Source organism: Podarcis pityusensis (assembly GCF_964106645.2).
Source record: "Podarcis pityusensis genome assembly, chromosome: 4".
NCBI classification, from domain to species: domain Eukaryota; kingdom Metazoa; phylum Chordata; class Lepidosauria; order Squamata; family Lacertidae; genus Podarcis; species Podarcis pityusensis.
In genome coordinates, this window is record NC_138027.1 from 50,597,523 (window position 1) to 50,624,259 (window position 26,737).

The 26,737-nt window shown below is 40.3% G+C and overlaps 2 protein-coding genes across 9 annotated transcripts; one reads left to right on the forward strand and one right to left on the reverse strand.

Moving 5' to 3' along the window:
• Positions 1-1,885: 1,885 nt before the first annotated feature.
• On the reverse strand, positions 1,886-7,963 carry ATP5PF (ATP synthase peripheral stalk subunit F6). Of its 4 annotated transcripts, none has more exons than XM_081003701.1 (4): positions 7,839-7,963; positions 5,821-6,012; positions 3,065-3,189; positions 1,886-2,035 (listed from the first exon to the last, which is right to left on the reverse strand). In XM_081003701.1, the coding sequence occupies exons 2-4, from the start codon at positions 5,988-5,990 to the stop codon at positions 2,007-2,009; spliced, it is 324 nt and encodes a 107-aa protein (XP_080859827.1). In that variant the 5' UTR covers positions 5,991-6,012; positions 7,839-7,963; the 3' UTR covers positions 1,886-2,006. The 4 variants fall into 4 exon arrangements, with proteins under 4 accessions (XP_080859827.1, XP_080859829.1, XP_080859826.1 ...); XM_081003703.1 differs by lacking the exon at positions 7,839-7,963 and adding an exon at positions 7,616-7,778; XM_081003700.1 differs by lacking the exon at positions 7,839-7,963 and adding an exon at positions 7,543-7,777.
• A 159-nt stretch (positions 7,964-8,122) lies between these two features.
• GABPA (GA binding protein transcription factor subunit alpha) lies at positions 8,123-24,341 on the forward strand. Of its 5 annotated transcripts, none has more exons than XM_081003689.1 (10): positions 8,123-8,293; positions 10,269-10,369; positions 12,035-12,179; positions 13,270-13,354; positions 14,873-15,118; positions 16,523-16,717; positions 17,347-17,403; positions 19,541-19,681; positions 20,331-20,523; positions 21,693-24,341. In XM_081003689.1, the coding sequence occupies exons 2-10, from the start codon at positions 10,293-10,295 to the stop codon at positions 21,919-21,921; spliced, it is 1,368 nt and encodes a 455-aa protein (XP_080859815.1). In that variant the 5' UTR covers positions 8,123-8,293; positions 10,269-10,292; the 3' UTR covers positions 21,922-24,341. The 5 variants fall into 5 exon arrangements, with proteins under 5 accessions (XP_080859815.1, XP_080859819.1, XP_080859818.1 ...); XM_081003692.1 differs by lacking the exon at positions 8,123-8,293 and adding an exon at positions 8,403-8,950; XM_081003690.1 differs by lacking the exon at positions 8,123-8,293 and adding an exon at positions 8,404-8,977.
• The last annotated feature ends 2,396 nt before the right edge of the window (positions 24,342-26,737 follow it).

Below are 26,737 nucleotides of genomic sequence, written 5' to 3' on the forward strand. Positions count from 1 at the left end.
TGCCCTAACTTTGTTCTGTCGACATTGTTAGCCTCACCATATTATAAGTATCTTGTTAGAGATGTGAGAAATGTGGTTACTGCTCCTAGGCTAGGGATGGGGAGCCTGTGATGCTTTAGTTGTTGCTGGATTGTTGATGGACCCAAGACAGCATGGCCAATGGGCATAGATGGGAGCTGTGGTAATGCAACATCTAGAAGTCCACAGGTTCCCCATGCTTCCTACAAGCATTAATAGTGTAATGTGATGCTTTTTGTTTCAAGGATAAAAACCTTGTATAGGAAAACCTTAGATCCAAGTATAGATCTCAAATTAATATGCAGTCAGTTCTGATCAACCAAGTAATCAATTATCTGCATTATACGCATGACTATGACTAATTGTCAAAGGTTGGCCAAAGCTTCAGGTACTATTTACACAATTTTCCTGTGTAAACTACTCAATTATTTCAAATTTCTTTCCCAATATAGCAACTATTTTCAAGCACATTTGCTCGTACCAGTTGGTGTGGACTTTTCAGTTATTAATTTATTTTTAAAAGCATGCCACCAAACTTTCAAGAACAAGTATGAAGTTGCAAACATTTACCATTAATCATGTGTCCCTCCACCCTGTACACATTTCCTTAGAAGCAAATCCTACTCATTTCAATGGCATCCATTAAGTAAAGGCAAATATTATATAAGGGTGCCAGTCAACAGTAAATCAATGAAAGGCAAAGAAACTAACTTAAAACATTTTATATATTATTTCAACTATTTGAGGAGTTTTATTTTAACAAATGTAGTCTATTCAATAGTCTGATAGACCACATTTTCCATCTACAGTATTATATTGACAGGCTCCTGACTCTGCTTGTATGAAAGAAATGAGCAGTGTTAAATGAAATTAATTATTGAATCACCCTGTATTTCAATTCAATTCACTGAGTGATAACACTTATGTAACCAAGTGGAAACAACCACATACTCAGAATGTGCTGGTACCTCTTCTTGTAACTCCAGGTTTTTTGGAAGCATGAAACCCTTGATAGCCCACCTCCTAAAACCCGGCAGCAATACCAAAAGAATACAACTGTTGACAAAGAAGCTGAAAATGGGGTGGGAATGGAATGGCTAGAAAAATATGATGGGAGAAAAAGGATAATAAAAACACTAAAGCTATTTTTGAACAGCCTTGGGACTGGAGAGCAGAAGGAAAGCATGCTGGCTTCTGCTACTTGCCAGAAGACCTAGGGCCCCTGGGAAGCTGCCCCCACCCTGCCTATGAGGAATAGCATCATGGTAAGAAGATGACTCACCTAGCCCTATCCACTAGCCAGAGGAGGAGCTGCAAGGCACTCGCCCTCCATCCACTGAAGAATATTCAGCTCCAACCACCCAGCGGCCCTGCAAAAGCAAGGGGACCTTATCCCCTTGGTCAAAGAAACAAGAGCTACCAATTTCATTTCAAGCAAGAACACCAGCAAGAGAAGATCAACCTGACTTGAATTGGATAGAAGTGCCCTCTTACAGCTCACCCCTTTCATCTGGTCTTGGAAAACTATCTTCTACCTTTCCCTGCTCCCACTCGCCTTTCCATGTGTGTGTTCTTTTAGTTTGTAAACCTGATGACAGGGACAGTCTCTTTTTATTGAAGTGAGCCACTTTGGGAGACTGTTATTGTCTGAGAGTGGGATAAAAGCAGTAAATAATATTAAAAGGGGCAGAAGCAATATTTTAACACAGCTGAGACTGGGCATCAACTATGTCTGCTGCCTAATCCTAAAGGAGGAAAAACCCAAACAGCCCAATGAAGTCTGAGAATGCAGACTGATTGTTGGAGGAAAACAAGGTGAGGGACAGTGGAATGAAGCTGTCTTTCCAATGAGCAAACAAAGCACAGATTTACATTCAACAGAATTCAAATATTCACATTTGAACACTGAACTGTTTATTTAAATTACAACCGTGGGCCTATTCAACACCTCCAGCCACATTGCTGCTGCTTGTGTACTTGCTATCACATCACTTCTGCTCCTCTTCAAATTTGGGCTCTGTCATATAGGAAAAATGAAAGGAAGTGTCAGTTTATTTTCAAAGTGAAGTTTTCTAAATAGATAGTTTTACAACTTGATTCTATTGTCAATTTGCCAGAAATTAAGAACTGCAGCTTTAGCTACACAAAACTGCAAGAGAGGAGAGGGCCCATCAGCACTCTTGGAGCATAACACTTATTCCTTTTTAAATGCAGGTTCTCCAAAGATGAACAGAGTCTACTTCAGTGTAAATGGTGCAAAAGCCACACTTGCTTCCAAGGCAAGTTCCTACTACATGTAAATATTAGCTGCTTTACAAAGAGATGCATAGAGAGTATATGTATAGTTTATTGTTGTTTCAGCCATCATTTCCCACAGGGTAAATATATACACTAATGCAATACTGAGGAACAACATCAACCAAAATATCTATTTATATTAAAATATACATGTAACAACAACAACAATTTAATACACAAAATATATAATATACCAAAGGTTAAGAAATGATAAAAAATTAAAATACAAATGGTTCAAGGAATTAATAATTAAAATCATCCAGCTGCATAAACTCAGAAAACCAATAGGAACTAAATTGTTTAAAAATAAAGACGTCACACTGTCTTTTTGCTTGTTGATCTCAAATTTAAAAACAATGTATGAATGCATAACGTTATTACTGGAAACAGAACCGACTGCTAAGATTACTATGTAGAGAACAAGAACACGAATGTATCGCTATAACATACATATATATATGCATATATATGTCAGGTACAACATTTGAGCCCATTTACACACTCACTCTCTCATTCTCACTAGTTTACTGAAATATGTCTAAAAGCCAATCCTGAATATATATTGTAAGTCCCATCCCACAAAAGTATGCTTAAAAATATGTGAAAATATCTGCGGTTACTGACTGCAACCAGTTAGTAAAGGTTTTTTTAAATCACTTATTTTATTTAACATGGCATTTCTAATATTTCAATTATCCACTCTCACGTTTTTACATTACTAAACGAGTCATAAAACTTAAAAGCTTACCCTGAAATTTGAATTCTGGAAATTTGGTCATATCTCCACCACCATACACCCGCTGGAGCTTGACCATTTGTTCATGCAAGCTTTTTTCATATTCTGGACCAGCATCAACAGGGCCACCAGTTTTCCTACAAATGCAAGAGTTAATTGAGCTTTGTTATATCTAGAGTGACGGATGGGGAAAGAATCTAAATAAATTACAAACACTTGGCAAACAGAGAACTTGTAGCACAAATAGAACAATTCAAGTACAGTGGTGCCTCAGGTTAAGTACTTAATTCATTCTGGAGGTCTGTTCTTAACCTGAAACTGTTCTTAACCTTGAAGCACCACTTTAGCTAATGGGGCCTCCTGCTGCCGCCGCGCCACCGGAGCATGATTTCTGTTCTCATCCTGAAGCAAAGTTCTTAACCTGAGGTACTTTTTCTGAGTTAGTGGAGTCTGTAACCTGAAGCGTATGTAACCTGAAGCGTATGTAACCCGAGGTACCACTGTATAGGATCTTTAGTGTACAGTGATGCCTATAATGAGTTTTCATACTACGTGAATTATAACCCTTGTTACAGTTACAATAACTTGTTACAGAGTAATTTTAAGAACTGTTATTACAAAATGACATGATTCCATAGGCGAGAGACAGCAATAATGTGTAGAAGTGAGAGTATTTGACTTAGATCAGGGTGGTCCAACATGAGGCCCTTGAGGCCTTTTTGGATGGCCCTCGGGTGACACCTGCTGCAGCCCTTGAGCTGCCTTCCCAAAGCAAGGTAAGCGAGGTGCTGGGCTTTGGGAAGGAGGTGTGAGGGCTCTGACGGGATCCTAGAGTCCTCTCTCTTCCTTCATAAAGTCTACCTAGTGCTTTCTCAGCTTTGGGAAGGCAGCGTGAGGTGTGTGTTTGTGTCAAATTTTGCTCTTATTCCCTGCCCCCACATGACAAGAATGTGCAGCCCCCGGGTTCTGTGCTAAAGTATGCTTGTGCCCTACTTGGTATGAAAAGTTGGGCCACCCTGACTTACATCAAGGAGACCTAAATGAAAATCCCACTCAACCCTTATGCTGACTGGGTGACCAGGAACTGATCATATACACACACAGCTACTTTAGTCTACCTTCTAGAATGGTTGTGAAAATAAAATTGGAGGGGGATCATGCGGTCTTGGAGTAATTTCACAAAGAACATATAAATCAGGGGTGTGATGTTGTTGGGATTACAACTCCCATTGTCCCTGACCATTGGCCATGCTGGTTGGGGCTGATGCAAGTTAGGAATCTGCAGAGCCACAAAATATAAATATACATCAAATCTAAGAATTGGTTGCATGACAGTTTTATAAGGTGGCCAATATTGTGACTGATGTTAAAAAATGCCAGAAAATGGCATGGGTTTGTATTCAGTTTACATGCGTTATGGAAACTATTTACCAACACCCTTCTGTGGAAGTCACTGAAGTCTAAAAGACAGAACAAAGAAATCTCAAACTGGAAAGGAGGCAGGAGCCAGCAAATCTTCCTTTTGATATTAGCACAGCTGCAGAAAAGCAAATATAAGCAGCTGGGAAAACTAAATCCTATAGCAATAATACAGACAGCACAACTTTCATATTTGTACTTTATTGTTTACCTAATAATTTGTGAACTTTGTGGAACAGCAACTGTTCAGTGTTGAATAACTTCAGCATCCCATGAACAGTTGCTATGACTGACTATAGCAACAACTGTGCTAGGTATGCAAGACCATTATGTGGGAAATAGCATTCTGTTGCTTTTATTATATGTCAGGTAACAACTTCAAATAACAAGCTGTGTGCAAAGTTGAATCCAAATCATGCCTGCAAACAAATGAAGGGGGACTCACAGAGAGCCCCTTTGGTGCTGAGTGTGTCACTGATCAGACAGTTGGCACTGAAAGCATGTCTTCAAAGGGGTTTGCATTCAGTACTGACAGCAAGTGCCCTCAAATGGAGCCCCTAATGCAGCTGATCAACAAGTCCTGAATGCAAAAAAACCCTGGAAGCTCACTTTAAGCTGCCAGTTGTTCTTTTGCGCCCATATTCTTACTTGCTCTGCAGCAAACTTCACATTTACGAATACTGCAGGCGGCATTGTCATGGTCAATTAGGACCCCTGCCAGTCCTAACTGGCACTTGCCTGGAGGTTCCTGGTGTCTGTTTTTATATATTTAAGAAGATTTATGCTCTACCTTTCATTCTAAAAGATTTTTAGAGGCAGCTTAAAAGACACTGTACAACTCAATGTAGGAGGAGCTGCTAAGGGATATCAATTACAATATCATGCTATGGACTAAAGGACTTTTAGGCTACAGCCCTAATATGATGTATATTATGTGGAGGAGGAATGGAGTGCTCTGTCCATTCTCTGTGCCCAGCATAGAAATACTGCAGGCTGCTGGAGGAGAGACAGAGCTCTCCATTGCTCCTCCACTAGCTCCCACCAGGCAAGTAACTTTTGAGAACTTATTCAAAAGTCTAATTTATGTGTCTGATTTAAAGCTTTAGATGAATTTACTCAACAGTTACCATATGTTGCAGAACTTGATTACTTTCCACAAGCAAACAATTAACGCAAGAAATACATTTATATCCATATATATTTCATAGCAGGCTGTTATTACTGGGAGTCAAGTACTGTCCTAGAACCAACTTCAACAATATAAAAATTAAATGGAAAATTATCAAAATGCCCACAAGATAATCAAATGACTGGAGCCTTGAAATTCTGCATTTACTACATTCACTTACTGGCTCTTTGTGTTATATTCTCTGATCTTGTCCAAAAAGAGTTTCTGCACAGGATCAAGTTCCTTTGCCTTATTAAAAGCAATGGCCGAAAAGCCGATGTTTCTATGCAAGTGGAAGGAGATTGCGGAACGGAAAACAGAAGAAAACCTGAAGAGCTGTTTGAGAATCATGATGTATTTGTAGACGTTTCAGCTAGAAAGACAAAAGGAACTATCAGTTACATCTTACATACTTCTATTCCTATCTGAACCTCCCAACAGTTGGAGTTCCACTGGGGAAGCCCACTTTCAAGTTTCAGCTGATTGGGACACCACAGTAGTTTCGACCAGACGCAGGGCATTCTAAGTTAGCACTGCACCATTTTGTGGCAGGGGTGCAATGGAATGTGTACTGATTTTTTGTTTAATGTTTCAATATTTCTTTCTGAAACTATCTGGTGACAAGAAGCATATAAGATTTGATGAAGAATTTATAAGATGCTTGACACTATAACAGATAACATGGTCCAGAGGTATAGAACCTTTACCAGCCTGAGGGCCACATTACCAAATGGGCAACCTTCCAAGGATGGGTGAGGCAGAGGTTAAAAGGGGGCAAAGTTAGAAGTATAAGTGGGCAAAGCAACAAAAGCAACCCTTAACCTAATACAACACACTACATTCCAACAATGACAATAGAAACATCAGGTTTCCTTAATTCATGGACACAATCCAGCCAGCCAAAACCATTTGAGAAGGGTGTGGAGCAGGTCCAGTGATGGGTGATGGCTAGGAAAGAGTACTCGGGGCCAGATGGGCCTCATTTGACACCTCTCTGCTCCCCAAGCTCAAGGTTCCCCACCTTCATTCAGCCAAAGTTAATGGGGAAAGTTAAATTTCCAACAGACTGCTCCCCCATGCCCATTAATTTGAATGGAACATTTCCACCACTACTCCTTATTCTAATGGCTAAACTGAAACATTCTTAGCTTTTAAAAACAATTGATCAATAGAAGTTATGAAGTTCTTTTCTTGCATTCTCTTGATTCAAACAATACACCTTTAAAAATGCTTTAAAATTCCATAACTGCTTCTTAAGGGTACTTAGGTTGGGGCGCCCACCCCATGCATTTGCATACACACGGAGGCTGGACGCCTTAATAGCACCCCTCTGGAGGCTTCACCTGGGGCAAAAAAAGTGGCTAGCCCCCCCCCCCAAACTACAGCTTTGCTTAAGTAAACATCTCAGTCTAGAAACATGCAGAGTGACATTCTGGTTCTTCTCAGGGATAGCGTTGTTTGGGGGCAGTTGCAGGTGGGAAACTAGGGCAGAAAGAGAGTACCAAGCAAGAGCTTCAAGCAGAGGTTGGGCAACAGGAGCGTTTGTTGGGCATCTGACATGGCCCACTTTAGAACAGGGGTGTGGGCGCACTGTCAATCCCGATTCTGCTGCTGCATTTCCTTGCCTGTTCATCTGTCCTCTTAATAGGATGCAGACCATGACAAGAACGAGAAACCAGACTCAGCCATCCACCACCCGCTTCTCCTTTCTCAAATTGGGCCCGGAGGGAACGCAAAAGCGAATGGACAGTTCTGACCGCGGGGGAAATGCTACCATTCCCCCTCCTGAGATACCGCAGAAGCCTGCTAATTCAAAGGCCCGGAAAGGAGGTTAAACGAGGGTTAAACTCGAAGGCGGTTTCACACCGACTGAGGCGAACCAGCAAGGCCCACGCGAACGCACCCGCCCGCTTGGCCTCCTCAACGCCGCGCTCTCTCCCGTCCGGATTCAACCCCGCAGAGGAACCGGCGGTCACCTTGCCAGAGCCCGCAGTCACAGGGAGGGCCTGACTCGGCCCCGCCTCCAACAGGCGCAAAGAGCTTCGGGAGTTTTCTCTTTTGAACCCCCGGCCTTTCGACACAATTCTAGGCCGCCTCGTCGTACTTAAGCCTCAGATTCCCTTGCACCGGCCCTTCATAAAAGAGAAAGCAAGCCCGTTGAAAGGGGGGGGGGGGAGCGCCTCAGAAACAGCGACGTACCTCCTTTGCTTCCCGTCCCCGCTTCACCGGAAACGGATGGATTCACTTCCGGCTTCAAGTAGGCGGGTGGGAAAAGAGCAAAAGCTAGTTTGAGTTTGACTGAGGCGCTTTCCTCGGGAGGCGGCGGCAGTTTCGCAAGGGACGCCGGGAATTGTAGTTTTCGCCCCGACGCGGAGGGGGGGATTGTATGTGTGTGTGTGCGCTTTTCCCCCGCCAGGGCCCCGCGCGCAGCCTTCTCTGCCCGAGTGTGAGCGCGCTGCGGCCTTCTTCCCGCAGGGGCGGCGTGAGGGGCTCCGGTGGGGCTGATCCAGCCGCCGCGGCTGGAAAGTTTTTTTTTTCTTTAAAAAAAAGGCGCGGGGAGGGGAAGCGGCGGGCGCTGCTCCGCCTGCTTTGGCGGGTTAGCGGGGTTTTGCGTTTTGTTTTTTTTGTGACGGAGGCTGAGGTGGCGGCGGCTGGTAAGTCCTGAGGCGCGAGACTTCGGGGCGCGCGGCTGGAAAGGGAGGGCGGGGGGGAAAGGGAAGCGCCTCGCGCTGTATCCGGGGGGGAAGGGGGGGTCTCGTGGCTTCCTCGCTTCTTGTGTTTTGTTTCCGTTTTCTGCCCCGCGCGGCGCGAGCCTCATTTCCGTTCCGAGTTCAAACAACAAGGAGGCGCCGCCGCGGGCGGAAGGGAGAGGAAGGCCTGGGCTGAGGCGGGATGGAGCCCTGCGCGCCTCAAGGGCCTCCTCGCCGCCATCGATACCGCGGCGGCGCCCTTTCCTCGCCTCCTCTCAAACGGCGGGGCGGGAAAGAGAGACGTCCCCGCTCGCCCTGCCCGTCATCCGCTATGGAAGAGGCCGCCGGAGTCCAAGGCCGCCATCGCCTCCCTTGGGAAAGAGACGGGCCCGGCGGCGACGGCGGGAGGAGCCGGCGGACATTTCGGGACCCTTCCCGCCGCCTCGCTCAGCCGCCGCCCCCTTCCCTCACTCCGTGTAACCTGGCGGGGTCATCTCGGCCGTTCGGCCTCCTGTCAAACGTCGGAGGGGTTATTTCAAAGCGAAGGAACATAACAACAACTTCATCTATCTCTCTCCATGTGTATCTGAAGTGTGTACATGCGACAGCGAGGGTTATTCTGTGCGTGCCTTAATATGCAAATAAAAGGTACCAGAGATTAGATCAGGAGATCATGTAGCTCAGTTGGTTGGAGCATGATAATGTACGGGACGGCTACATATTCCTGCATTGCAGGGGGATGGACTAGAGGATCCTTAGAGTCCCTTCCAACTCTGCGTTTCTAGGATTAGGTCTCTTCATAGATGTTTTGTTACATTAAGTGAAGCAGGCAGTACTGGCACCTGCTGAGATGCAATATTTGTATTTGTGGAACAAATGAAAATATCTTGATTAGTGGCTTGTATACTGCTATGAAGTATACAGCATCCCCCTTGCCCCTGTGCAGTTCTGTATGCACTAGTATATACACACTTCGAAAAGTGTTCCACCAATAAAACAGGAGCTTACTTACCTGTAGGTGTGTTTTAACATTGGAATGTTTTTACTCTTTTTTAAGCAATACCTTAGTTTGACATCATTATGTTTACTTTGGAACCGCGATTATGTGACTGCAGGAAGAGATGGTCCAGGAACAAATAATCATAGTGTTTTGTTTTTGTTTTGAAGTGGCAATTAGAGCAGTGTGCATAACTAGAGACAAATTGCTTACTTTATTAAGAATATCTGTGTTCTTGCCCCGAAGTGTGAAGGTTTTTACCACTTTAGCTATAATTAAATCATACTGTAATCATTTCCCCAAATCTTGCAGCAACTTATATTAAATGAAATAACATCTTGAAAGTCCTCAGCTTCTTGAAAGTTATATTTTCCAGTTTTCTTTGGAGAAAGATCCAGGTGTGGCAAAGTTAATAATATAAAGTCGAATGATAAATAGTGTATCACTTCAGTGTTTCAGACAGAAAATGCTTCAAGCTGACTTCTAGACATTACTCATAATTCATAAGTTGCATGTCCTGCCTCTGAATTCAGCAGAGGAATGGAAAGATGAAAGGAAACGAATGATTAGCCTGCATTTGAGATTTACAGCAAGTTGAAAAAGCAATATTTTAAAAGAGACGTCTCTTTTATACTGTATAAGCCTTTTTTTAAAAAAAAGGATATGAATCCACAAGCTACCAAACATCAGAATAATTTTAATGACAATGTTATTTTGATATATTAGTGGTCTTAACCATTAGCTCAGCACCCAGTTGAAATCTTGCTCCATATTTATGGCTTTGGATTGTGCCCTAAACCACCTATGCAGAAACCCCACTTGACCAATAGATCGTATTTTCAAGTGAAAAGTAAATGAATGAATAAAGTGTACTTATTTTGAACCTGTTATTTCTATTTGTATGTAATGTGTAAAAACAAACAGACACATTTTATTTTGCAGATTGCCTCTTGAAACATTTCAGCCATGACTAAAAGAGAAGCAGAAGAACTGATAGAAATAGAAATTGATGGAACAGAGAAACAAGAGTGCACTGAAGAAAGGTATATAATTTGAGTCCATAGGAGTGCACGCATGTATTGCTGTTTTGGGGTTTTTTGGAGCTGCATTTCAAATTCAGGAAAGAGAGCCGAGTGTTTACTGTAAATCCAGTTTAGAGTGTTGCAGTAGAAGAACAGTGGCTAATCTGCTGTTTGTGGGGGCCCAATGCATCCATCCAAGCAAATTTTTCTGCCCAAACCCTGCTGAATTTGGTATCAAAAAGTTAATAAAGACATTTCTGGGAAGGCAAATATTTAAATCCCAGCACCCTGATATTGATGCAAATCACCCGCTCCCCAGTCATCAGATTGTTCATTTAACTAACAGGGAGGAGCAGTAATGCCCATCTTGAACTGATCTGCGGGGGGGGGGGGCGTTGTGCATGTTCATGTGAGTGTTGGGTGGCCATCTTCATCACTGGCATGTGGCCCATGAAAGGTTGGCAAAGGGTGAATGCAGCCCTTGGGCTGAATCAGATTAGCCCGCCTGGGATAGAATGTTGCCATAAAGAGTCCACGGAAAGTGTCTAGCTGTATTTCAGTAACCCAAAGCGTTTTTCTTTCGTTGGGTTCTATACGTTAAAATTCACCCACAGTGGAAAAAATCAAGTTTGTTGAATGTCAGATAACAAGGTGCTGATTGCTTTTTCTCCATTTTCTACTTCCTTTATTTCTGATGGAAACTTTTTCTTCTTTCACCAAAAGAAGCCAAACAAGGAGTAATTTCCATTTGAAAACTCCTGCTCATTTAACATCCTCCATATGAGATTAAGTCTCAACACTTACTCCACTGAGCTAATTTCTCCACTTGATCAAGGGCCAAAAAATCTACCTCTTGGAAGTCTCTCTGAGCATAAATAATCACAACTTTAAAAGCATTTTCTGTTTCTTTCTTTTTTCCAGCTGTATAGTGATTAGATTTTGTTTTTTAAGAAAACATTTACTGCATGCATATTTCTATAAAAACTGCAAGATAACTGTGCATAATATTTCTGTTTCACAAGCTTGTGGGCAAAGATTGGAGGGGGAAAAGATGGACAGATGCATCTCCCTCCCTACAGTTATACTACCTATATTTTTCTTAAAGGGTATACTACTTTACCTTAAAATACAATTAATTGTAAGTCAGGTTTAGGGGCTTTACCCTGCTTAATCACTGCCATTATTTTTTGGTCCTTGGCCTGTTTCATTATAACCTGTGGAATCTTTGTGATACATGTCTTGCAGTTCCCTTGATATCTTTCCATTTGTGTATCTTTGTTACATAGCTATTATCTTGATCCCAGTTGTACTCTGCTAAAAAATTAGCAGATTTCCTAGGATTTTTTCATTAATTGCATGATTAGTCAGGTAGTATTCAGATATGACAATGACCTAGATGTCATTGCAACTTGGCATCAACAGTAAGATTCTTCCCACTCCCCACTATAGTCATGGTTTCTATGTCCCAATGCATTTTCAGTTCAGTGCAAGTTCAGATCACTACAGAAAAACACACAGAGCAGTTAAGGGAGTTCAAATCCGGCTTCAGATATGTACTCAAAAGTTGTTCCATTTTAAAACTTTCAAAATGAGGTTCATGTCTCTTACTGGAATGTTTAGCACTAGCACATTCTAACAGTAGTTTTTGTTCAAATACAATACCCCTTTTAAACTCTTTCATTTCAGCATTGTTGAGCAAACTTACACCACTGCAGAATTTGTGAGTCAGGCTATTGATATCAATGAACCAGTTGGAAATCTTAAGAAACTACTGGAACCAAGACTTCAATGTTCTTTGGAAGCACATGAAATCTGCCTACAGGATATACAGGTATAGCAAAAGCATTACAGTTAAAAGTTGTAATATAAAGGATGGCCTGTACTCCTTTGATCTTCTGCCTACATTTTCTATTGGCGGTTTTATTCTTGTATATATTTATCAATATTAATTGATTGGAACACATTGCATAGAATATAATTATCTCTGCCAGGGGATGCACATCAGTCAAGAGTAAAACGGACATAGATACGTGGCCACCTTTTCATTTAACTCAACAAAATTTTACCTCTGTATCATATCTAGCATATTTTTCAACAACTGAGACATTTGTTTAGATCAGAGTTTTTGAGTAGGTAAGTTCTAACCAGATAAACATATTCAAGCTACAATTCACTTAGGAAAACAAAATAGATTCAGGTTTATAAGCAAATATGGGAATGCTCAATTATAACAAGTAAGCTGGCCTGCCTTTTAGGTGATACATGCTAGAGGTCAGAGTAGAGCTGCAAAGAGACTGGTTTATCCTAAATAACTGTTTTGAAAGGCGAGTCCTGTCTTTGCTGTTGAAAACACACAGTCTCCCAGGAGACAAAACTAGCCCCTGCCTGTAAAAGAAAACCTTGCAATTTTCTAGGGATTTCCCCCCCCCCCCATATAATTTTATATGGATAATTGCAAAAAATATATATAATGTTAAATAATATGTGTGTTTGAGGAGCAGGAAAGAAACGGCTATCTGGAAACACACAGGCCATATCCTCAGAAATATTAACTGAGTGGTCTAGAACAACAAAGCATGATCGAAGATATTACAGAGCATACCTCCAATTGTGTTCAATAGGCCTCCCAAAACAAAGGCTATTGTAGTCTGGAGATCATATCTTTGATGCATGTTCAACACTGTGGTTTCAAAAGTGCTGTATGATAAGGACATGTGATATAGCTACATACCATTATGGTGACCTATCAGATGTTGTGTGGATTCCACGAGAGAGGAAGGCCACTGAAGAAAACCATGGAGCCCTATCCACCTGGAAAATCCCCCCAAGGGTGTTCTCCCATCAACTGTCCTGTCCTGATTGTTGTGAACAAACTCATAATAATAAGTTGACTACCTTTCTTTGAATTTCTATTTATCAAGCTGGATCCAGATCGTAGTCTTTTTGATCAAGGTGTCAAGACAGATGGAACAGTGCAGCTTAGTGTCCAAGTAATATCAAGGCAAGGTAAAAAACTAATTCTGTAGATTTATGATGTTTCCTGCATCTGGTGGAGATGTATATTAAAAACAGTACTATTTAGTGGCAGGGTTGGTATGCAGCCCTTGTTACTGACCTACAGTAATAGCTTTTTCTGTTCAAATATTATTTCTCAATGGTTGGATGTAAATATACACATTAAAAAGGTAAAGGGACCCCTGACCATTAAGTCCAGTCGTGACCGACTCTGGGGTTGCAGCGCTCATCTCGCTTTATTGGCCGAGGGAGCCGGCGTACAGCTTCCGGGTCATGTGGCCAGCACGACTAAACCGCTTCTGGCGAACCAGAGCAGCACACGGAAATGCCGTTTACCTTCCCGCGGAGCGGTACCTATTTATCTACTTGTGCTTTTGAACTGCTAGATTGGCAGGAGCAGGGACCGAGCAATGGGAGCTCACCCCGTCACGGGGATTTGAACCGCTGACCTTCTGATCGGCAAGCCCTAGGCTCTGTGGTTTAGCCCACAGCGCCACCCGTGTCCCTAAAATATACACATTACAGCATAGTTATTGTAAACTTACTACACAGGGTAAACTTTCATAGTAATACATGTCAGTGAGCAGGTAAGAATGATTAATCTGGAAAATTGGTTTCCTTTTAGTGATTTGAAGGACTTTGTAGACTTGCAAATGCTTTTGCACAGCTTATTGATTATATAGATGTTGATGCTTAAACCTGCATATGATTTTTTTAAATGATGAAACTATAAGGTCAAAGTCGATATTGGGAGCTAGTGGGTAGAAAATGAGATAAAGTAAAAGTTAGTGAGCTGGGAATTCAGAGTTTGTATTTCACAAAATATTAATGAATAGCATTTTTTAGAATTTTAAATGTTAAAGTGATGACACAATATTGGAATGAAGCCTTTAAAATTGAAGTTAAAATGCCATTTATAAAGATTTAATTTTTAAAAGGGCTCTGAAATAAAATTATTTGCTCACTGGTTAATGTATGATTGCTGTTGTTTATTAATTGCCTTCTACATATGTCCCAAGGCAATGTGCAAAATATAATAAAAACAGGACTGTATAGTTAACCTTTTATCAGAACAGTATGAAGCAGAACACAACAAATTAATCGTGTTCCAATTCAATACAATACAGTGGTGCCCCGCAAAACGAATGCCTCGCAAGACGAAAAACTCGCTAGACGAAAGGGTTTTGCGTTTTTTGAGTCGTTCCGCAAGACGAATTTCCCTATGGGCTTGCTTCGCAAGACGAAACGTCTTGCGAGTTCTTGCGAGTTTGTTTCCTTTTTCTTAAAGCCGCTAAGCCGTTAATAGCCGCTAAGCCGTTAATAGCCGCTAATAGCCGCTAAGCCGCTAACAGCCGTGCTTCACAAGACGAAGAGACTCGTGGAACGGATTAATTTCGTCTTGCGAGGCACCACTGTATAAGGAACTGGAACACGATTAATTTGTTCTGTTCCACTTTGTGTAGTTTGCACTTTGTGTGGTGTTTTTCTCAATTCTCTTTCTCTGTACAGGAATAGAACCAAAGTTAAACATCCTTGAAATTGTAAAGCCAGTAGAAACTGTTGAGGTCGTGATTGATCCAGATGCCCACCATACGGAAACTGAGGCACACCTTGTTGAAGAAGCTCAAGTGATAACGCTGGATGGAACGAAACATATTACCACCATCTCTGATGAAACATCTGAACAAGTGACTCGTTGGGCTGCAGCATTAGAAGGCTACCGAAAAGAGCAGGAACGTCTAGGAATACCCTATGGTAATAAATTATATACAATGGCACATGTATATCTTTGTGGTTCTTTTCTCTATCTCCCCCTCCATTTGCAGATAGTTCTGCTTAGATGTCTGATTTGTAATAATGACAAAGTGATGTTGAATAAATATGGTGCACATTCAGTTTCTACTGTGAACGTTTCTTGTTGTCAGTTCAGCATCATTTCCAAGGGAATGCCATATAAGCAGGAGGAATTCATAACCTCTTGTGCTGAGGTTTAGATTTGCATTTTCTCTGATGTATGCAGTGGTTCAGGGAAGGGGAATAAGCTATGAAAAGATAATTATTTTCTAATTGTCAAACTGTAGTAGCTAAACATTTCTTTGAGAGATTGGTTTGAACCTTGTGATCATCATCTAAGGCCGCCTTTGTGTGCCTCCTCCACGAGAGGTCTGGAGGGTCAGAAAACAAGAGTGGACCTTTTCTGCCATGGCTCCTTATTTGTGGAATGCTCTCCCCTAGGAGGCTTGCCTGGCACCTTCATTACATATCTTTAGGCACCAGGTGAAAACAGTTCTCTAAAACCAGATGTTTAGCTGATTAACATTCTATGGCCTTTTAAATGTTTGTGGGAGCAGGGTTATTGGTTTGTTTTTGGTTGATTTGTATTTTGTGTTCTCATTTTTATGTTGTGAACTGCCCTGTGATCTTCAGATGAATGGTGGTGTACAAATTTAGTAATCAATCAATCAATCAATCAATCAATCACTGAAGCACTGGATAGTTCATGTCATTCAGAGTAGACAGCACTAGTAGAGAGCTGGATTGACTTGGCGGTCTGGTTCAGATGTAACACTAAATCTTAGTTTACCATTACAAGGATAAGCAAGTGTGAGCCTTGGGGTTGTTTACTCCTTTCTTCCTGTATATAGAAGGAGAGGAAGTTTGAAAGTTTAATGTCACTATTTGTTCAAAACCATGCCAAGAAGCTTTACATTTTCCTCCTTTCACATGGAAAGGGGAGACTGAAGCAGTCGGAAGCGCTTTGTTGTGACATCTGAAGTTAGCAGCTATCAGTCATCTCCATAAATTTATATGTTCAACATGATGATGTAGTCGTGGATCTTTGAAAAAAGACTACACAAGTCCATGAGTTACCACTATGTCTCTGAAAATGGTTGTCATAATAAAGCTATTTTCTGAAAACTTGATACTTAGTTAAGTATAGATCTGAAAGTAGTTGGAAAGTAAGATTTTCATAGATAATATATCAGAATTCCTTTTCTTTATTATTGCTTCAGCTGCATGAACCTGCCATCTGTTGGGCTTTTATATTCATTTACGTTCATTTTAAGAATACTTTGTTTGAGTGTATGCTGATGATGGTCTAACATAGCCTGTTGCAACATTGGGAAAAATAAGTAGAATATTTCTCTTCTTTCCTAGATCCAGTACAGTGGTCAACTGACCAGGTACTGCACTGGGTAGTATGGGTGATGAAGGAGTTCAGCATGACAGACATAGATCTCAATACTCTTAGCATTCCTGGGAGAGAGTTGTGCAGCCTCAGTCAAGAGGACTTCTTCCAGAGGGTCCCTCGGGGAGAAATCCTTTGGAGCCACCTGGAACTTCTTCGAAAATGTATGTGAGTTTTCTCAACAAGTATCTTGTTTGATTTTTAAAAATAAAAGTTTTAAAATAAAAAGTCTACATCATGGCAGTCCTAGTTACCAAGTAATGTATGCATTCAGTCACTATGACTTAAAATGCTACTGACACTTTAGGGCTCTGTACACATAGCACAATGCAAATTGTAAGGGTTCTGTATGTATCAGCTTCTAGACACAGATAATTTAAACACTACAGCAGTTTAGTTTTCTCAAGATGCAAGTATTCTTAGCATCAGGAGAAGAGTTACTGATAATTTAAAGATTTAAATAATTCTTCAGTCTCTATTAGAATCTAAGTGCTTCTATATTTCCTACCCCTCTTTTAGTTAAAAATATATATGAGGCAACAGAAGGTAATTACTTAAAATTACCAGATATGAAAGAAATGTGAAATACAGAATTGCCTATAAATCTAATAACATTATAAATTTTATAGATGTGTATTTCTTTTTTCCTTTCCCTGCATGGCCTTTAGACTTCAAGCATGTTCCTAATTCTTATATTCTTTATAAAATTAGCACTTTCCTTTGTTCTTTCCTCATTTTTTCAAGTGAAAATGTTGCCAAAGTTTAGTATTTAATATTTTTCTTGTGTATCCAGATGTGCTGGCTAGCCAAGAACACTCTGGAGAAATAGCTACAGTTACTATTGATCAACGTAAGTTGTCATCCTATGATTTTATTTTAAAGAAATAGTATTTTCAACAGAGTCGTATCATAGTCTATATAAAAATGCTCGAACTTGGAAGGTGATCTTTAACCTTTTAAAGATGGAATCAAATTGAAATTAAGAACATTTGTCTCTAACGGTGCATTCGCACTAGCACCTGACCAGTGAACCAGGAGGTCTATTGCGAGGTATATTCCCACTGCTGTGGGGCTTTAATATTGAGCAGTAGTTCAATATTAAATTATTCCTGGATTATCTAGCAGCAGCTTACTGGCGTTTCTCATGGGATACTTTAAAAAGAGAGTGCAAACAATTTGGGAGTAGAGAGTAACTAATAAGGTCTGTCCTCCTGGGCAGAGCGAGTTTGGTAAGGTTATTATTTCTATGGTGCTTTCACCCACAGTTCTTTACTTTTATTGGAAAAGACTTTGGATAGTTGTTATTTTCTTCTTAGTTTGGGAGCAAATAACGAGGAGCAACAAATGTTTTATTGAAGTGGCACTACAAAAGGTTCAGAAGCTTCAGTATCAAGCTCACCTGTTTGCTTCTCTTGGCTAGTAGAAGCAGAATACAGTCATATCTTGGTTGCTGAACGTCTTGTGACTTGAACGTTTTGGCTCCCAAACGCTGGCCGGAAGTGAGTGTTCCGGATTGCAAATGTTCTTTGGAACCTGAACGTCCGATGCGGCTTCCGCAGCCAGTCGGAAGCCATGCATTGGTTTTCAAACGTTTTCAGAAGTTGAACAGACTTCTGGAACGGATTCCGTTCGAGAACCAAGGTGTGACTGTACATGCAAAATCAGAAGGTATTTGCATAAATTAGAGTAGTCACGAAATTTGGGGTAACATTGATGCACACTTCAGATTTGTGGTGGCAGAGCCCTCAAGCTTTTCAATAAAAATATAAAAATGATAGTATAGACTAGGGTAGGGAATAGGATTTGGCTGGCAGGTGAGATGCTATGCTCCCTCATCCTCCACAGGACACTTTGACAGGTGACTGGGGCTGACTGCTATCACATCACCTGACATCAACATGATATCAGGTGACCCTGTTTCAAAGGAAAGAATCAGGAGCACGCTCTTAAGAGTGCCTGCATGGAGGCTCAGTGGTCTGCAGAAAGAACCAGAATTTTTAGGAATACTCTATGGTAATAAATTACATGCTGTGGCACCTATATATATCTTTGTAGTTATCTCTCTCCTCCCTCCAAATAGACTTGAACTCAAGCTGGGTTGCAGAGGATGATACCTGCTGAAATAAGCTTGCTTATTGATACTGTCTTAACTCCATTTGGGATAAGCTGGAGCCTGCAGACTCTTTGAGTACCCCTTATCCCAGCAGGGTTCTCAGTCAGTGCTGATTGGCACCAACTGCAAACTTAGATTTTGTATGAGGCAGGTGGCCATGACTTTGGTATACCAGCTTTATGGGCCCAATAACGAACCTAGGTGGGCCTGATTTGGCCCATGAGTCAAAGGTTCCCCCTCTACAGACTAGTTGACAAGCCATCACTACTTCACAACTCAGAAATTCATTTTGTGTGTAATACAAACTCTTTAATTATACAGAGGTTGGTTTCCCTAATTATGCAGACCAACTGAAAGATTTGCTGTGCCAAAAATCACTGTTTCTGATGCAGCATTGTAACTAATAATAATAAAAAATGAAAATACTTTGGTGTTCTAGACATATTTCTGTAGGGAACTAACTCCATCACAAATGTTTATTTCCAAGTGCCAGGCAATGACACCATTTTTCAGATGACTTATTGATAATGCTGTTGGACGTTATCTGGTCTTTGGTTATAGAAGGGCTGAATAAAGCTGTTTGTATACTCTTCAGAGAAAATATTAAAACTATTCTATCTCCAGTTCAATATCCCTTCATCTGTATAGTGCAGATTACTGGAGCTAAAGTTTAAGAAAATGATCTCATACTGTAAATTCACCAGCATTTGTAATATTTTATTACATGTTCGTCTGTTCTTTAACTAGCTCATATGATTATATTCCATGTCAAATGTCTATAATATCTTGGGCTGTTCCTGTGTCTTGGTGTCTGACACGGGAATTTCTGCTTATGCATCTAATACCCATTTTTAATCTTATGTTTTCTCTGTAGCTGTGCAGATTATTCCAGCATCTGTACAGCCCGCTACTCCAACCACTATTAAAGTCATCAACAGCAGTGCAAAGACAGCAAAAGTGCAGAGAGCACCAAGGATTTCTGGAGAAGATAGAAGTTCACCTGGGAACAGAACAGGTATTTTCTTTTAACTAAAACCAAAAGATTTTAAGTATCCATATAGTATGAATACTCCAGTCCATAGAGAGACTGTAGAATTTGTTAGTATCTTAGAAGAACAAAGGTCAGTTTTATTTGAATGAGCAAAGTTTCTATTTCTTAAAATAATTTATCTCAACCTGAAGTCTCTTGGAGGGAGAACCATCAAGACAGAAAAAATAATGATTTCATAGCTGGTAGATAAAATACTGCCCAACTTGTGCAACAGAGAGAATAGACACAACAAAAATAGATTTTAAAATTTACATTAATGAAAGATACAAACTCCATAAAGCTATTTTTTAAAAAAGGTTGGGATATGAGGTTTTTAATACACCAGTGTATTGATTGCAGATTTGCTTCAGGTTAAGGGTCATTTTTCTACAATAGTAGGGTAATAGGACCCATTAAAATGGAACACGATGTAAGCAAGCTTTCAAGTTATTATCAGTCAGGATATTTACTTTATTCTTGAATATATTTTATGTTTAATGTCTTACCCCAAGGAGTTTAGCTTACTGGAAAGCTTATTCACTTAAAACATTTTAGTCTATTTCACAAGTGAGGCTCATAATAAGATGAAAAACATGGTTTTACATTTGCATTTTAACCATTTCATTCTCAATAGGAAACAATGGCCAGATCCAACTCTGGCAATTTTTGCTTGAGCTTCTGACTGACAAAGATGCTCGAGACTGCATTTCATGGGTTGGCGATGAAGGAGAGTTCAAACTAAATCAACCAGAGCTAGTTGCACAGAAATGGGGACAACGTAAAAATAAACCTACTATGAACTATGAGAAACTCAGCCGTGCTTTACGGTAAGTTAAGAACATAAGAACTGCTTATACTGGATCAGATCAGAGTCTGATTCTAACAGTAACCCCCAGTTGCCCATGGAACTTCAGAAACAGAGCATGAAGGTGATGGCTTTCCTGTTGTTTGTCCCTGGCATGTGGTATTCTAAGGTACACTGCTTTTGAATATTCTGGTTCCATTTACATTCCATGAATTTTCTAATTCCCTTTTACACTTTAATGGCCATATCCACATCCTGTGGTAGCGAATTCTTTATGTTAACTATGCATTATGTGAAGAAGTACGGTACTTCTTTTGGTCTGTCATAAGTCCAGTGTCAATTTATGAAGAATAGTTAATTAATTAATTAAATTGAATACTGCTCATCATATTGATTTAGACAATACTTTAAAGTGGCTTCCCCTTCTGCATGTGTGGACTTCAGTGAACTATTAACTTTAATTAACTGCATGCTGTCACATATATTAACTGTGCTTTATAGCCAGCTAAATACTCTAGGAAAGTCAGCTGAAGGCAAAATTTAACTATTGGCAGCTATTCAGTGTAATAAGGCTATATATCTAGATGTTGAAAATTTAACTAAAACCCATAATCCCTCAGCTTCCAATGGTGAATACACATTATTATTTTCCACAAAACTATAATGACAATGTACATGCAGCCCGTCTCGGGAATGTGTATCCATGTTGTCCTATCACAAGCATGGTGATTCTGTTGTGCATTCAGTGGTGTTGAACTCCACAAGACCCAGTTTCATGCATGAAGCAGTGGCAAAGTAGATTCTTTCTGCTGCATAGGTTAAATAGAGCAAACAAGTATGCAAGGCTGCATATATCAGAAGACTCATTTGCACTGACTGTTGGTTTCTCTAAGTGATAAGAAAGTAGGCTCAAGTGTCCATCTGAAGCCTCCATGCAGATAGACATTCTCAAACAGTTGAGGCTGCACTGTAATTCAGGGCCTACAAAAGGAAAATAAGTTTGTGATGGTCTGCAAAGTCATCCTTACATTTTGCCACCTTCGAGATCTTGTTAGATGTGAGGCAAGGGGCATGCTTTAAGTTAGAAAGGCAGCTTATTTTTCCCTTTATCAAATTTTATAGTTATCATCCGTGTTAGTTATCATCAGTTACTTTTTCAAGGAATTTTTGTTCCCTTTTTTCTAAATGAAGGTATTACTACGATGGAGACATGATCTGCAAAGTGCAAGGCAAGAGGTTTGTATACAAATTTGTCTGTGACTTGAAGACTCTCATTGGGTACAGCGCAGCAGAGTTGAACCGGTTGGTCACGGAGTGTGAACAAAAGAAACTGGCAAAGATGCAACTCCATGGTATTGCACAACCCGTCACAGCAGTTGCACTGGCTACAGCATCTCTGCAAACAGAAAAAGATAACTGAGTACCAGGACCTAAAAGCTTGGGAGCATGAGGCCTTTCTTGTATATTGAGCAGTTTCTGGTCCTAAAATGGGAGCTACTTCATTCCTTGGCAGTTCAATATGATGCATGGTTTTTCTACGGAGAATTGAGACTCCCATAAATTTGGATCTTTTTCACGTAAAGGTATATATTTCATGTATGTTAAAGGCACTCCAGATTCTTCAGCATGAAGACAGACATGATGTGACAAGTTGCTGGATCGGTAAGAGAGCTCAAAATTGGTTGGTGCCATGTTATGCCATACTCACAATTTGTCCAGCGTTTCGAGAAATTGAAGCATATTTACACGGTGTAAACCTGTCAATATTTTGAATTTAGTTCTCTGCACTTCCATTTCTAAGCTACCAAATTAAAAGCAATGCATTTCCAGAGGTAAGGCAGCTACTCTTAACCATGCTCATTATCTAAGCATGTCAGGCTGTAAAAAACACACCGAAAAGTACCATGCTCCTAAGATGATTTCTCATCGCAAAAGAAGTGTACTATAGGCAGAACTGGGAGATCACTGCTGAAGAGAAATCCAAATTTAAGTCCAGCAAGGTCAAAAACCAATTATGAGTATTTTGATAAAATATGTAGATAACGTGTATTTGAGGGAAAGTGCTTAACTATCTTGAGAGACATTGCTAAGCTTAATGTCTGGCACAAAAAAGTTTTCCACATTTTTCCTATTACGAGATTAAAACTTGAAATGCTGTCTCTCATCCAAAGAATAGGTTTTGCTTTGTTTTAATCTACACTGCAGAGTATATCAGCTGATTCTGCTTATACTTGCAGTGTAGCTGACTTTGATCTGAAGACTTAAGTTAATCACAGAGAGAAGCCCCTACCTGTTGAGAAATAAAATGTAATCTGCAGGTAAATTGATAAGAAAAGAAGTTTGACTTCTCAATGTTATATAGACCTCTGTATTAAGATACAGAAAAATGCAGTTTTCTTTAAACTACTTAAATTTCCAAGCTGTTGTTATGATGCTTTGGAAAGAAAAGGGTGTGTATCACTCATAGTTAATTAATTTGATAACATTTTTTAAAAGATAACCAAATTAAATCTAGATGAGCTTATGCTATTTTTCTTCGTCTTCCCTTTGTTTGGTATAAATATCCCTTTGTTCTGAATGTAGGCTTTTTGTTGAATCATCACAATTAGAAGAACAAACTTGTTTGAAGTTGTGGTTTCACTTAACAATCAGTGAAAGTGCAGATGTTAAACAGGGCCTTCATCTGTAAGAGCAAATCACTCACGAGCTGAAAAAAAGGGTTACAGTAAAAAGCACTGAACATAAAATGTAGCTTAGTCTTGGGAATGTAAGATTGTAGCTGTAGTTATAGCTCGACTCATTTGCTTATTTTCAGACTGCTTAGAAACGTAGAAGATATTCTGGTATTTAAACATCATTAGGCAAAGAAAGTGTTTAAACCTTTGGGTGACATTTAATGTTTCTGATGGCCGGTTAAGTCCATTGACTCCAGTGGGACTTGTATTTAACATTACAGGATTGCAGTTTAAGTTACACTAATATTTTATGCTGTTAGTCAAGCTGGTTAAGAATATGTTTTCTCTCAAAAAACCCACTTTAATCATATATCAAGACTTTGAACTCTCCTATGCATCACTGGAGCCATTAGTCCATAGCTGGGGTGGGAAGGGGAGGGGAGAGAAGCTGCATTCCTAAAAATAAGGGTTTGGACATTTTATGTAGTGCTAAGGAAGACAAGCAACATAACTTACATTACTAGTTAATATGCATCTCTTTAAGATGTGTTTGAAGTGTACAGGCATCTAATTTTTCCCTGTAAAAGAAGGCCGCCGGTAAACCTTGGGATAGACAAGGGTGACCACAAATTACATATATTAATGCTGTCATAAATATACTCTCAGCTATGCACATAATTGCACATAACAGAATAAGCCATATTAGTAAACATGGCACATGGCCTTTAATTATATATACATTGGATTTGTTTTCTGAATTTTAAAATTTCATTATACTTCCTTTGTAAGTTTGCTGCACTTCTTGTAATATTTCCCCCATGTATAGAGTACTGATGTGTTTTAAAAACAGTACATACGTGTCAGATTTATTGTGGGGACAATCTGTGACTAATCGAGGTCTTCAGTAAGGTATGGATTATTGTATGTCAAATAGCATTGTGTGGCTGTCAGAAGAAAAATATAGAAGGTATATTCCCAATTTTTTGTAAAATGGAGGGGTTTTTGCATACATTTTTACTCTTTAAGGACACATATTCTGCTAATTATGTATTTCTTTTGTGTTGAATTTTACATAAAACAATTATTTTCTATTTTTACTCTAAAATATTTGTGCATAAAATTGTCAATATAGTAAAGTAAGAAAATAAAATTTTACACAACAAAATGTTTTGTCTTCTGTACATTCACAAAGTGTATATAACTTTTTGCAGTGTTTTCTTAGTAAATTTAGTAGATGTGACATGTAGTAGAAAAGGAAGAGAAAATGCAAATGATAAAAAATATCATTACTCCAGCATTTCTGCAGTTTGTTCATCTCTTAAATTCATTGGTAGACATTTTGCTTGATTGCGAAACAAATGTCAAGCTGTACAATGGTGCTTTCCTTTCTTCATCTGGGTAGACTTCCATAAAGCCCCAAAATTTGCTCTGGGAATTCCCCCAAATCTAAGAAGCCGATTTTGGGGTCACACAAACGGCTACAGGGAGGAAGAAAAAATCCATTGTGCAGGTTGAAATTCTATGAACTGCCACTGGATGTCACCCGGTGTAACTTCAGCATAATTTCAGTGTTTGTAATAATAGTAATGGGTAATTCTTGCAAAATAATGGCACTAAGGAAATTGGTAAAGTTCCTAAGACAACAGTGCTTCAGTTTGTGTATACAACGAATATATCTGAAGTTGGATTTCTTTACCTTTTTACTATCTGAGTTAGCATCATTATTTTTCAGTCTTATGTATATTGTCACAAATGCTCTAATCTGCTTCTGCTGTTGCTCTGAACCCCAGCAGAGCCCATCTTGGCTATTCTGGAAGCGTACCTGTAAAACAGCAGAATAACCTCTATTCTTGCTGGATTATTTCACTGCATGTATCAGTGGTACTTTTTCAGTCCTACAGCATCCCAAACTCACAGGAGTTGTATTTAAAAGCAGCAGGATAAAATAATAGGCTGTGGGGGCAGCTCTGCAAAGCAGCTTGTAGATTTGAGCTATTTTTGTTAAACATCTTGTGCCTTCCTTTCGGCCTCGATGAAACCAGGTAGCTGCCTCAGCAACAGCCAAAGGATGCAGTCCATTAGTAACTGGTTGAGTTGTAGTTCAGAGGTACACCCCAGAAACCTAAAGATGAAAACTGGCAAGTTGCATTCATTTCTGCTTTGTCCTTGAGTGAAAGACAAGTGGATTTCAAATAAAAATCCTTCAGAAATCCAGAATTTGGTCCCCCTCCCCCAATGAAATCTGTACTTAGATCTGATGTGCCGACAAGGGATGCAAGGTTAATCCCCACATAGTCCTTTCTGCTTTCAGCTCAACATGTGCTCAAGTTTTATCTTATGCCACTCTGCCTATCAAAATGCACAGAAGTGGTATCAACGTGACCGGGAGGCAGGCGGGGGAGGCGTGATTTCAAAGACTGTTCACCAGACAGGCCTCTTCCCAGACCAGGTCTCTTCCCAGGTGATCCAGTATGAGTATCCAGCAAACCCTGTATCTGCAGTGTATGTCTGCACTACTGGTGCCTTAAGCTAGGGCATTAATGATTGGTTGGCTTCTAAATTGTCCAACATTTCTTTAATTGCAGAGCTACTTGACAGTGAAGGTACCTTTCTGGAGCACTTGCCAAAGTCCTTTTGGTGAGCCTTAACAATTTGTGTCTGGGATTCCTCAAGTACTGCCTAATCCCTTACATGCCAGCCTGGTCACTTGGGTCTTCTAGGGAGTTACTGTTTGTGGTCCTCCATGTTTCAGAATACATCCTTACCAAAATACTAAGTAATGTATAAAAGAATATTTTTTTAAAAACCCATCACCCAAATGTGGGTGTTTTCTTGCCACCACTAATGCCAAAGATACCACTTGGACACGACATTTTTCCACCTTCGCCGCATCAAGCAGTTGGTCCCTTACCTTTCCAGCCCTGACCTGGCCACAGTGATCCATGCGACGGTCATCTCCAGGCTTGACTACTGTAATTCGCTCTACGCGGGGCTGCCTTTGAAGCTGTCCCAGAAACTCCAGCGGGTACAGAATGCTGCAGCGAGGCTCCTCATGGGGCCTCTGCCATGGGAGCATATTCACCCAGTGCTTTTCAAGCTGCACTGGCTCCCGGTGGAGTACAGGGTCAGATTTAAGGTGCTGCTTTTGACCTTTAAAGCCCTTCACGGCCTAGGACCCTCGTACCTACGGGACCGCCTCTCCTGGTATGCCCCACGGAGAGCCTCAAGGTCCATAAATAACAACACCTTAGTGGTCCCAGGCTCTAAGGAAGTTAGATTGGCTTCAACCAGAGCCAGGGCCTTTTCAACTCTGGCTCCGGCCTGGTGGAACGCTCTGCTTCATGAGACCAGGGCCCTGCAGAATCTGATTTCTTTCCGCAGGGCCTGTAAGACAGAGTTGTTCCGCCTGGCCGTTGGCTTGGAGCCAATTTGATTCCCTCCCTCCCTCTCTTTTTTCTTTTCCTTCTCCTCCTGCGATGAGGCTATATTTTAATGTTCCATTATTTTAATGTTGTATTTTATTTTTGTTTTTAAGTTGTAATCATTCATCTTGTTTTTATT